This window comes from Vombatus ursinus, unplaced genomic scaffold (genome assembly GCF_900497805.2).
Source record: "Vombatus ursinus unplaced genomic scaffold, bare-nosed wombat genome assembly UNPS02014813.1, whole genome shotgun sequence".
NCBI classification, from domain to species: Eukaryota; Metazoa; Chordata; class Mammalia; order Diprotodontia; family Vombatidae; genus Vombatus; species Vombatus ursinus.
In genome coordinates this window covers 29,925,729-29,939,402 of record NW_020954591.1, presented here as the reverse complement: position 1 = coordinate 29,939,402, position 13,674 = coordinate 29,925,729, and the positions used below count along the sequence as shown (strand labels likewise).

The 13,674-nt window shown below is 35.8% G+C and overlaps 1 protein-coding gene across 7 annotated transcripts in view; it reads right to left on the bottom strand.

Moving 5' to 3' along the window:
• Window positions 1-8,762, bottom strand: part of ARHGAP32 (Rho GTPase activating protein 32) — a 245,317-nt gene extending 236,555 nt beyond the window's left edge. For all 7 annotated transcript variants that reach the window (XM_027835094.1, XM_027835097.1, XM_027835098.1 and 4 more), the window contains exon 1: window positions 8,573-8,762. In XM_027835094.1, the coding sequence (XP_027690895.1) occupies window positions 8,573-8,685 (113 nt within the window). In that variant the 5' untranslated portion in view covers window positions 8,686-8,762. The remainder of the gene's footprint in view (window positions 1-8,572) is intronic.
• Window positions 8,763-13,674: the final 4,912 nt, after the last annotated feature.

The following is a 13,674-nucleotide window of genomic DNA, read 5'->3' as shown; positions in this document are numbered from 1 at the left end:
AACATACTTCCAACTAAATTCACTGATTGAAACATGCGCCACATCACTCCTAGGTTTTCCACCAGCTACAAATAAGAAAGGTGGGAGAAAAACAAAACCTAAGACATCTCTCTTCTCCCCCGAAACTGTCATCAACTAAAATTCTGGAAAATGAAAAACTGAACTACAATATTTTATCATTCCTGAGAAGAAAGGTAGAAAGAAAGAAAGGTTACTCCCCTCTCTAAACTGAATAGTCAAAAAGGATACCTATGGCTGAAAAGTCATGGAAAATAGTCTGACCCACCTAAACCATAAAAGTGGCAAAATTCAATGCATTTCTGTAAGAAATACTGCTCACAAAACTACTGTGACCTTGATTAAGTCATTTAACATCTCTCAGTTTCCTCATCTGTAAAATAAGGAAGTAAGGCTGGCTGACCACTAAAGTCCCTTCCAATTTTACTACCATGATTTTATGATCTTTGATAAGTACTTAAATAAACATAATTACCTTTTTTTTTTTTGCAAAGTTCATGCATACAAGTGGTGATACATACCACATATAAAGTAAGAGTGAGCATTTGGTATAGTGAATCAAGCTCCAGCACATGACCTATGTGTGCTATTGTAACAACCCTTGAAATGTCTTTTTCTTTTTAATATTAAACACTTAATCTTTAATGGATTTTTTAAAAATTATTTTTGTTCCTAGAAGTGAGGCAAAATAGTTGACTCCAAACAACAGGTAATCTAAAGGAAGCAGGTAAAGGGAAAAAACCATTTTAGAACAGGAGTCCTTAACCTTTTTTGTGTCATGGACCCTTCTGGCAGACTGGTGAAGCCTATGACCCCCTTCCCAGAATAATGATTTTTAAATGTACAAAATGAAATACATAGGATTACAAAGAAAATCAAAGGTTAATGAAAATAAAGATGTAATTTTTTCCCCCATCCAAATTCATATATCCCCTGAAACTATCCACAAGGTCACTGGAAGGAAATCTGCAGCTCCCAGGTTAAGAACCCATAGTGTAAAGAAAACAGATCTATTTTTTTGAAATTGTCAGCAGAGGTCAGAAACAAAGTATAGATGCCTGAACAAAGTATGGAGCAGTCTTTCCCCACAAGATTGTAGATTCCTTGAGGGAAGGGACTGATTATTTATTTTGGGGTTTCTTTTGCCCTTCTTTGTATTCCCCACTGCATAACACGATGATTGGCAGGCACTTAATAAATGTTTATTGACTGATTGACTGACTAACCCAAAGCAAAAGCTGGGGAAGATAGGAGGAGATCCTCTCTGCAGTCAAATGGGAAGATCTAAGCCACAGCTGGTATAGCAGAAAAGTACTGAACTGTAAATGAGACAAAAATTTTATTTCTTCTTGTACCACCAAGCACAACAACCTTGGACAAGATATTGACCTTCTTTAAGTCTCTTCCTTCTTACTTATATCTCAAATCAAATCAGTTCATTCAATTCAATTCTATCTCTGACCCCCATAACCAAGGGCTGTCAATTTCACCTCTACATCATCTCTCCAATATACCTCCCTCTCTCCTCTGACCCTACCACTACTCTACTGCAGGCCCCCATCACCTCTCTCCTGGATTATTGCAATAACCTGCTGTTCGGTCTGCCTGCCTCAAGTCTCCCCTCACTCCAATTCATCCTCCATTCAGCCACTAAACTGGTTTTCCTAAAGAACAGGTCCAATGACCAAGTCACCACCCCCTACTCAATAAATTCCAGTGGTTTCCTATTGCCCCAGGACCAAATACAAGATGGTCTGCTTGGCATTCAAAGTCTTTCATAATCTAATCCCCTCCTACCTTTCCAGTCTTCTTAAATCTCACTCCCCACCACCTTTTTGATCCAGTGACACTGGCCTCCTAGTTATTCCACCAACAGGACAGTCTCTCAGCTCTGGGCATTTTATCTGGCTGTCCCCTACGCCTGGAACACTCTCACTCCTCTGTTCCAACCACTGATTTCTGTATCTTCCTTTAAGTCGCAACTAAAATGCCTTCTTTTTCTGGAAACTTTCCCCAAACCCTCTTAATTCTAGCACTCTCTGTTACTTATGTCCTATTTATCCTGTATATGGCCTGCTCTGTATATATTTGGTTGTATGCTATTTCCTCCATTATATGGTAAGATTCTTGAGGGCAAGAACCATCTTTTACCTCTCAGCCTTAGCATAGTGCCTAGTACATAGTAGGCACATGATAAATGATTGCTGATTGACTGAATTCAACACTTAGTAAGTGTCTCATATGTACAAATCAATCTGCTATATAATAAGGAAACTTGAATATTTGAATGAATCTATGATGTAAGCAATGTGAGATCTCCTCCAAAACTCTACCTTTCATTTCCATGCCTGGAATTCACTCCTTCCTCACTTCTGCATGTTAAGATCCCTAGCTCCCTTTAAGGCTCAGTTTAAACTTTACCCTCTATATGAAGCCCTTTTCTAATGCACAGCCCATCTGTGAGTGCCTCGCTTTACCCTACCCCCCCAAAAATGTATCTCTTCTGTATATATTTTGTATATATCCATGCAAATGAGTTCTCTTCTCCACTTCAGTGAATGAATTAATGAGCATTAAGTGCTTACTCTCTATGTGTATATATATATATGTACATATGTATATATATATATTCAAAGGACTGTTCTGTGTTGATATAAATAAAAAAGCAAGATACTTCCTACTCTCAAAGAGCTTATATTCTAATAGGATGAGGCAATACATATAGTACTAAATTTGAGCTTCATTTAGACTGATCAAAAAAACAGAAATGGAAACAACTAAAGAAACCTTTAAACCCAAGTTACTATATAATTCAAAAACCTGCAATTGTATTCCTAATTATGATTTCTGCAACTGAATATTAAAATTGGTTTGCTATCACTATATAGATACTAGACAAACAAAGAGAATGGAGCTTAGAACAGATGATGTAGCTTAGCTGGATCATAATGGGAATAAAAGCTGATATAGAACAATTAGATGAGTGAATAATCTTAACAAATTCATCCTTTCTCTAATAAGTAATCATCATATTTTCTCATTGAACAATCTTAGGCCTGGAAAACAGCTGAAATAAGTGATTTACACATTCATAGTAATTTAGAAATGGAAGCAATTATACAGTCCATATCCTTAATTTTTATACAAATAAGAAAACAAATCCATAGAGTGGTTTTCCCAAGGTCATAGAAATTTATCAGCAGAATAACAACTTGAACCAAGTCTTCTGAGTCCACAGTAAAGTACTTTTTCCTTTATACCATGAACTCTACCCAAAATGAATCCTACCTACCCACTGTCAATATACTATATGCTTTGCAAAGGCTGATTTATTCAGAATTTCTCCCACTCTATTGGGCAATACCCTAATTTTACCAAGCATCTGTTTTATACCAAGATAAAATCTATAACTGCCAAGAGAATGTTGATACTAAATTTGAGCTTCATTTAGACTGATCAAAAAAACAGAAATGGAAACAACTAAAGAAACCTTTAAACCCAAGTTACTATATAATTCAAAAACCTGAAGGATCAGAATCTTAATTGAAACATTTTTGAATTTATCTTTACCTAACCCAAGAGAAAGGAAAACAATTCATCTTTTAAATAACTGACTCCCTGAACTTTTCTAAATGTTCTACCCTCATTTGTAAACTACAAGCATAAGCTAGATAATACACAGTGAAGCAGACATAAGAAAACAAATCAAGCAAACACAAGGAAAATAAAGCATTAGAGTTGAAATCAGAAGAGCTGAGTTAAAATCCAATGTTTGCCATAACAAGGCTATGCGTGACCACAGGCAACTCGTTTCACTTTTCCAGGCTCTAACTTCTTTATCTGTTAAGAACAAGGGAGTTAGATGAGATAACCTCTAAGATTCCTTACAGTTCTATGACCCTATGCTTCATATATTTTAATAAGAATCAAAGGTTTAACTTCATTCATTCAAATTTGGTTCTTTATATGGAGCTAAAGATAAAGATCTGATGCATCTGATCTTGGAATTTCCAGTTTTACTGATGTGATCTTAAGACGTGGTTTAATACATTGAGGTGGTGTACTCTACGGTTGCTGAGTTTTGGGGTTTTTTGTTTTGTTTTGGTTTGAAGATAATTTGCCATACTTGGCCAACTCACTTGGAAGTCAGTCACTAAGAAAAATAATAATCTATTTTATCCCCTGAAACCAATGAAATTTGGATTTTTTCCAAGATTATGGCTGTATCTATAGGTCCCAGAAGTCTTTAGAGGACACATTTTAAAATACAGATGTTATTGATGTGTAGCAATGTTTTTCATTTGATAACAGAATTTTCTAAAATGTCACTGGTGTCTGGAGACTGCTCAAAGAAGGCAGAATGTTAGAACTGGGTTATCAGTTAAAAATCCCTATGGGATATTATTTGGCAGGGCACCAGATTTTAACAGTTGATGCTTCATCAAGTTCAGTGAAACTAGGGCTATAGCTCTCTAGTGTCTCTCCACAGAATCTGTAAATCTCAGAGCTGAAAGGTACCCGAGTCAGTTAGTCAATAAACATTTAGGTGCTTACTGAGAGCCAGGCATGGTGCTAAGCACTGGAAATATAAAAAGAGACAAAAGACATTCCCTGCCCTCAAGGAGCTCACAATCAAATGGGAAAAACAATAGCAAATTACTTACAAATAAGCTATATACAGGATAAATAGGAAATAATTAAGAGAGGGATGGCACTAGAATTCAGAGAGGCTGAGACAAGTTTCCTGGAGGAGACAGGTTTTAGTTGAGACTTAAAAGAAGCCAGGGAAGGCAGTAGGCCGATAGGTAAGGAGGGCAAGCAATTCAAGCATGGGAGACAGCCAGAGAAAATGCTCAGAGATAAAGTTTTGTTCCTGGAACAGAAAAGAGGCCAGTGTTCACTGGATGGAAGAATACATTATGGGGTTTTTGTTGCTGTTTAGTTGTTTTTCAGTTGTGTCTCACTCTTCATGACTCCAATTTGGGGGTTTTCTTGGTGAAGGTACTAGAGTGGTTTACCATTTCCTTCTCCAGCTCATTTTACAGATGAGGAACCGAGGCAAACAGAATTAAAGGAGTTGCCCAGGAAGGTGTAAAGACTAGAAAAGTAACAAAGATATTTTCATTTTTAAATAAAATGCCTAATGGGTAAATATATATATATGGGTGTGTGGGTGTGTATTTCTGGGGAAGAATGCTAGAGTCAAGTCCCCAAAGCTGTGCCTCATTTTCACGGCTCATTCTTCTTCCACTTCTAAACCAGTAGATCCTCTAAAAAGCTTCAGATTTGGTTTGGGTTTTTCCCCCTTTGCTTTTCTTTCATTATAACTATTGTTATTATCAAACTCTAGTAATTCTAGATATTAGCAGAAAAAAAGTCTAGTGGTAGGAGGCAACTATTTATTATCAGAACTAGTCATTTTTAGGTTAGGAATGGTCTTTACTATGTCTATTATTAAGGGTTAATAGTTCTCTTGATCATGCTATCTCAACAGGTAAAGCATTATTCTTTAAAAAAATAACAATAACAACAATAACTTGAAACCTGTTACCCATTAAATAGAAGCTATTAAGTTAAGGCAAGTGGGAAGCTTTATCTTTTGGCATTATCGACTACATTTTTAAGCAAAGAGTCATTCATTCATTCACTCACTCACCCAACAAACATTTGTTAAGTGTTTATTTGTGCAATGTACTGCACTAGGTAGGAGCTGGGGGAATACAAAGATAAATTAGTACCTGCCCTCAAAGAGATTATCATGTGTGGGTGTGGAGCTAACAATATGTACCCATATAAATGTAGAATTAAAATACTGAAAAAGTTCAACAATAATGACAAGATTTGGCAATATCTCACCTGCTACATCATGTAAGGTTCAAGTTCTAGCTCTTGCATTTACTACCCATGTAACATTGGGGCAAATCACTTCTCTAAGTATAATTTTCTTCATCTTTAAAATGAGGGGGGATGGAGTGGACATGATTCCAGCTCCAAATTCTAATAATAACAACCATACAGCATTTATGTAGCTTTAAGGTTGGCAAAGAATTTTACATACATTATCTCCTCTGCTCATCACAATAACCCTATGTCATAGGTACTATTATTATCCTCATTTAAATAGATGAGGAAATTGAGTCCCATAATACCATTTTACATATTAGGTCCAAATTACTGATCTTTCTATTTTGAAGATTTAAATCTTTCCAGCTCTAAAATTCTTTATTTCTATAAGTGGCATGCAGAAAAACTTTCAAGTTTTAGTATGAAGTTTGTCTTTAATTATTAAATCTACTTTGCTAAAATAACTCACATAAAATACTAAGTCTATTGTTTAACAGTATCAAAGCTACAACTGAAATTGCTACCATACACTCATTCACCTTTAACATCCACACCTCTTTTTTGCTCCCAAACATTTCAGCTAGAATGTGCTGTGAAAGGATATCTTCTGTTACATATTTCCTAATGCCATATTGCTGAATAGGTAGAAAAAATATTATTTCAATCTTACACAGGTCTCTTTATGATGCCTTCATTGTAAATATAATAAGAGAAGAATAAAGAGGAGAGGAAAGGAAAGTAAGAGAAGGAAAAGGAGGAGAAGGAGGAGAAGGAGGAGAAGAAGGAGGAGGAGAAGAACAAGTAGGATGAGGAGAAAAGACAATGTTAACTATAAAGAAAGACAAGTAACTGATTTAACAGTAGTTTCCTGAAAAATACAGATGTCAACTCAGTTACTCAAAATAAAACTGTGTTCTTCGAAATTTCAATAGACAAAATGTTAACCCCCCTGCCCTAAAGTAAGATTTTAAAATATCACTGAAACTCCTTCCAAGATTTACTTTTAAATGTGCCAGTTAGAAAAAAAAAATCCTGCCACAATTTTTGACATCCTTTCTCCTTACCAATAAATTAAATCAAGTACTACCCAGTACCCAAGTACTACCAGTTTTCTCCAACATAAAAACAAATGGTACTTTTCCTATTCCTTACTTAGCAAATTCCCAGAACGTTTACACAGATGACAAACATTTCTACCCCAGAAGGATATTTAAATTTAACTGACTGCTGGTGATGTGATTGATCATACTAAGAGATAATAATATGATTCAAGAAGAGCAACACCAGCAGTCATGAGGAGACAGGGAAAGAGTCAGAACTGGGGATGAGTGGCAGCGTAACAAGCTAACTGAATAATAAAATTCTTGAAACAAAATAACTAAAAGCAAAAGACTTTTAATCATGCTACATGGCAAGATTCTATCCAGAGGAACAATCTGAGAGAAAAGGCTTACTATCAGGTTGGCTAACAGGGGAAAAATCTTTTTGGTCACAACAACTCATAAAACTGTCTGTGAGAGATTAAAACAGATGTCAGGAGAGAGGATACCCATAAAGATGATATCATTTCTGGAGTTCTGAAGTGAAAGATATTATCCAAGAATTTTCACACATCATTAAACAAATGTTCTTTACAATGCTTTGAATATTAATTTCTTCTTTCAGAATTTAAAAATATTTTTCCAAACCAATCGTGGCAAATACAAATAACAAAAAGACAGTATGAACTCTTAAGAGAGGAATTAAAAAATATTTATTCCCCTCTTCACTGACATTTTTTAAATCTTAAAAATAATTAATTGTACATTACATTAAGACAGAGATGAGAAGAACAAAAACATAAAGAAGACCAGGACAAAAATAATGGCATGTTCACCTTCCACAGCATTCATGGGTAAAGTATAAAAAGGTGTTTAATTGCCTATGTAGGTGGCATTGGTGGAGTATATGAAAAGCTTCATCAAGTACTTTTTTTCCTCTTCCCAAGAATTAATTTACATTCATAAACAGTTTCTTCATGGAAAAGGCCAGAAAAAAAATGCTTTTTCAAAGTTAAAATTATGAGAAGTAATATCCTGCTGACATTGTTTTAAAAAGTTGGATAAGAAAACATTTCTAAATAATTTGTACTTTCAAAGCTTCTCAGGAGTCATTTTGGGGAAACCTTCACTTCGAATTTCAAGGCAAGGAGAGGTTATAGATACCATGACCCTACTCTCAAAAAACAGAAAAGAGAAAGGAAAGAAAGAGGGAAAAGAAAATGAAGAAAAACAAAAACAAAGAAAACTCTAAGTCTCAGGTTCAAAGTAAAGAAGCGACCAAGAATTAAGAAAAAATTTACAGTCATATGTAAAGTAACATTTTATAAAAAGTCGACTATGAACATATTCAAAAAAGAACACATTTAGAGGAAGAAAAATGCACGGTACAAATGCCAATCAGATAAGGGAAGTAGTAGGTTTTTATAAGTCTCCACTAGAAATACTTGAAATGAAGGTGCAAAACCTGTCTAACACCTTTCCTTCCTAGTGCTCTAACAAGTCATTTAAAATGCATTTTTACAAGCTCTAGAGCAAGTTGTGGAATGAAAAGAGACATAGGGTAACAAGCAACTAGAAACCTGTCTCCCATTTAACCCAAAACTTCTTATTAAAGAAAAGAAACCCTTACTCAAAGGCAAAGAGACTGAATTAAGTTATTAAATAGTTACCTGAAATCCATTTCCCTTTCTTCCATGTCACTATCAGTCACCTGGATCACCTCTGAATCCAACCAAAAGACACTGTCATCTCCAGAAGTACTATTCTCACTTTCTGTTTCCATCCTTGAGAAAATTTAAACCTTCTAGTCTATAGCCAGGAAAAGCAACGCCTTTGTTCATCTATACTGTATTTGCATGTATTCAGGTGTGTGACTAAAATGCAAGTGATAGGTATTTGCTGTTCATGCCCAGTCACAGTCAACTACATATTAGTTTAATTACAGTTGGTAAAGACAGGAAATCACATCCAGGACACTCATTGGGCCTGAAATATGACTACAGTACCTGTGACACCCATTTAACACTCCCACTGCCTTAGGCTTTGTGGCCTAGATAATGAAAAGGAAAGTCCAACTGAAGGTCATTTTTGCTAATTAAGGCCATTATTTAATAACACTCCATTTTTTCAAAGATTCAGGTTAATAGGATTAAAATGGAGATACTTTTAAGAAACATATTCTTTCAATACTTCTTTGCAATAAAAAACAAGTTCTCATGAGGCAAACACCATTATACAGATTAATCAAACTGAAAGACAATCAAAACTAATGGGAAAAATCTTCTTGGCACTACTGCACAATAAACCCTCCAGTATCATATACTCTTTCTTTCCCTCAGTAACAATTGTTATGTACAATTTTTAGGTTAAATATTTTTAAATTGAAGTTCATGAATTTTAAAAAATATATATTTTAATAACTTTTCCATATAAATTAGTATCCTTTGTAATCCTAAAAATTTTTACTTCATTTATTTAAAAACATTATTCTATTCTGAGGAGTCCATAGGTTTTATAAGACTGCGAAAGGGGTCAGTGACATACCAAAAAACGTTTAAGAACCCCTATGTTAAGCAAAAAAAAAAAAAAGTATAAAGCTACTGACTTTTGGTCTAGACCAAATATAAAGGAGAAAAAAAATTATTACACATCCTTTAAATCACAGTCTGCCATTACAGTAATCTTCACATCTACATAATGTTAAATCTATAGTACTAAAGCCCACTGTACTTGTCACTGATAATGTTAATTATTACTGAACGTTTCTGGATCACCAAAAAATTGGTGGGATGATTAAACCCAACTACAGAAAAGTAGATTGGGACACACTGGATCTTCACAGTCCAAAATGAAAAAACCAACATTCTGACTGGCTTTGTTTAAAATCAAAGCACTTTCCCTTTTTTCCTATAAACCTGCAGTCTTGCTTCTTCAGAACTCTTTCTGGGTTTCATCTACTAGCTCCAAGTATTCTAAGTGGTTTTTTGCTCAAAACCAAGATTTGTGACCAAAGCTGTCAATCAATTCAGGAATTTTTTACTAATTTAAGCCCTGTTAAATCTCAATAATTGGTTTGGAAAAATTGCTGGTTCCAAGGAAGTTTCCATTGCCACCATAAAAATCACAGATGCTAGTTTCTTTAAAAAGCCCAAGCTGTGTTCTGTAATGGAACCATTTTTCTGGGACCCCTGTACTTACTTGCTAATCCACATGATAGATGCAAGTCATCTCAGGACATTAAATACTGAATAAAAGCCCTGAGTATTCACTCAGTTGATACATTTAATACACCTATACACCTGCATTGAAGTCAGGAGACTGACTCAGGAGAATGAAGAAATTTAAACCCAGGTCATACTTTAAGGTATTTTTGCGTTTGTTTTTTTTCTATTGGCTTTCTTTTCCAGTGCCGTGAAGCCCCTCGTCCAACTCTGCTGAGCTGTAGCTTCACAGATAATTGCCACCTAAGCAAAGTATGCCCGTGAGTCTGATAGATGTACAGATAAAATGTCTCAGACTCTAGCCAAGGCAATTAAGGGAAGCTACTATCCCTGTATGGAGAGTAACAAATAACTCTATATCAGACACAGAGTGATCTACAATCTCTCCTACTACCTTTTCTTCCTCCTTTAACAAATGAAATATCCATAGATTCCCCCAAAGTAAATTATGGTGGCAGAAGCAAGAAATTACACTTTGTCTGCCTACCAAAAAAGGCTCTAGAATCTCTGAGAAGTGAAGAAACTGATGAAGAATCACCAGCACAAGGGTCATTTTGAATAAGATGGGAGGTCATGTTGCTGCTGCACAAGTATCAGGGCACCAGTTGGCATATAATCCAAGAACTCCATAACCCAGATAAGTACATCTCACCCAAGGGAAGAAAAAAAACATTCGTTGTGTTCTCAGCCTTAACATCCAAGATCATCTGTGACTCCAAATCTCTTTCAATAACTTTGCTAGAATACATTAAGTTCTGCACTACGGGCTGTCTTTCATTTCTTTCATGTTCTGGAAAACTTACCACACAACCATAAATTTAGAAAACTCCTCCTCCTAAACCAGAGAAAAGGAAGGGGAGAGGGGGAGGGGGTGCGAAGTGGGGTGGAGGAGAAATAGCCAAAAGAGATCATCACCATTCTCCCAGTCACACAAACTTGCAACTTCAGTGTCATCCTCTACTTCTCATTCACAATCTACCACCCCTCCCATCCAATCTGTTTTCAAAAGGGTTTTGTGATGGTGTTTATTTTTAGGATTCCTATTATGTCCAGGATCATAAATAAAATTCTCTGTTTGTAATTTAAAGCTATTCACAACCTATCAAACTACAATGACTTAACTTGCTATTTCTCAAGCATGGCACTCCATCTCTTGACTCCATGACTTTTCACTGCATGTAGTACATGACTGGAATGCACTCCTGGTTTTCAGAGCCTCAATGAAGACTAGGTTTTTATCCCATATTCTATATGATGTTCGAGGTCTCATCCCTGGATATCCTTCTCCTGCCTTGTTTCTGAGATTACCTGCCATTATACTTTGAGTATACACATATATACAAATTTGTAAATAGTTATTTGCATGTTGTCTCCTCCATTAGAATATGAACTCCTTGAAAGCAGGGACCACTCTTTGTCTTTCTTTGTATCCCTAGGCTTTAGCACTATGCCTGGCAGATAAAAAGCATTTAATAAATGTGTGTTGACTAAGTGATCACCAAGCCACTTTTTTTTTTTTAAAAAGGCCACCAGTACACTCTTCAAATGCCCTCCTACAACAGATACTGAATAAAAAGAAAACGTTGTCAATCTGAAAGTATTCATTAAAGTCCTTAGGACAGAGTCTGTTTCCTTTTTGTCTTTGAATCACCAGAAGCTAGCAAATACCCTCAGTGGAGATTCTTTCCTCATATTTTCCTCAATACTTCTATATCCTTTCCTTACTTAATTTTCCTCAGTGCTTGTAGGAAGTGCTGAAGGAAATATGAAGAAAAGATCTCTACTGAGGATAATATTTGCCTATATGAAGCAAGTGCTCCAGTAACACAGCACTGATAGTTATCCATAATCTCTACCATCGGTAAGAACTCCTTTATGACCAATGATCAACTCAAGATAGGTAGGGTGGGCATTAATTAACTCTATGAAACAGGCCAAGAGATCATATCATCCTCATCACAGGAGCTATCATTCTAAGTGACATGGTCCCCAGAATTAGATTTAGATTTTCCTAAAAGTACAGTTAAATTAAAGAGGGCCATACTATATCATAGAAAGTCTTTTTTTAAAGGAGGAAAAAAGCATGTTAGGGTCAAAGGACCTGAGGATGAACAAACATAACAGAGAATAAGTTGGAAGGATAGAAGAAATTCTCTGCTCAGAAAAACCCAAGTAGTTGAATCTTTGTAATAGTTACTAAGTTCCTCCTATAGAGCAGGGATTCCTAAACTTTTTTGTGTCATGGACCCCATTTGACAAGCTAGTGAAGCCCTAGGAGCCCCTTCTCAAAATAATGCTTTAAAATGTACACAATGAAATACACAGGATTCAAAGGAAACCAATTATATGAAAATAAAGATGTAAGTTAAAATGATTTTTTTTTCCTATCCAAGCTCACAGATCCCTCCTTGAGAAACTGAGACCCAAGGTTAAGAACCCTTGCCATTGAGAATGGATCCGTGCTTTCTGAAAGAGAAACAACATCCCATGCTCCACAGAAGAATAAAGAAAATCTACAGATATCTTAAGTCAGTAAGCATAGAATATAAAACACAAAATTATACAATTCCATATTAAAGGTATAAGCAGATACATATGCTGCCTTATAGTCACCAGCAAATAAACTGGGAAAAGAAACCACTTAAAACATCACTTACCCACTTCCCTGGGCAAATAACAATTTATTCCTGAAGAGATTTAAAAGATATTTCATATTTTATTGCCACTATATCTACCTATGGGTCAGTTTTGGATTGGTCAGTTTTTTAAATGTCACAACCTTTTAAATTGTCTTAAATTAAATGGGCTCCCAAGAATCACCTGATGAGGAAATAAGGTTCTAAGGAAACCTCCTAAGCCCCTTCTTTAATTCCAGAATCAAAAATATCAATCCACATTATAGATTAAGTATCTCTTCTTTCAAAAAGTTAAGTTGGTCTGTCATTAAAGAAGACGGGGGGAGGAGGGAGGGGAGAACAATCCAATTACTCCAGGAAAGATTAAGCAAAATGGTGCCAGACTGAAAATGATTAAAAAATTTAAAATATAAAATGAGTACCTTCATCCAACATAGGTCAGCAAAAGGAGGACAGTTAATACCCTGTAGGGACCTAGGAGGAGGAGCCAGGTAATGCAACCACAGCTCAGGAAAGTTTTCCAGAAACCACAGCCTCTGAGCACTGCAGTGAGCAAATTTCAGGACGGCCAAAGATACCTGGGAGCCATCTTAAAACCTGAGGACTGAAGTGCTCAAACTAATAAGTCCTAGCCAGGATAGTCAATCACACAAGAAAGCATGATGACATGGAGACCCAGGTAAAACACCTGGGCAATTAAGCATCTGGCCCAGATATGAGGACAAGAGTCTGCAAGACAGCAAATTTTATACCAAGTTAGCAGTAATCACTCCACACACCTTAAAGATTCTGAAAGTTTGCAGCTACAGAAATAAATTGCCCAGAAAAGCCACGAAACACTCTAAACCTAAAAGATATATGCCTGGAAACTGCCAGCACCTGATACACGGGAGAGAAGAACAGAAGGGAAAGTAA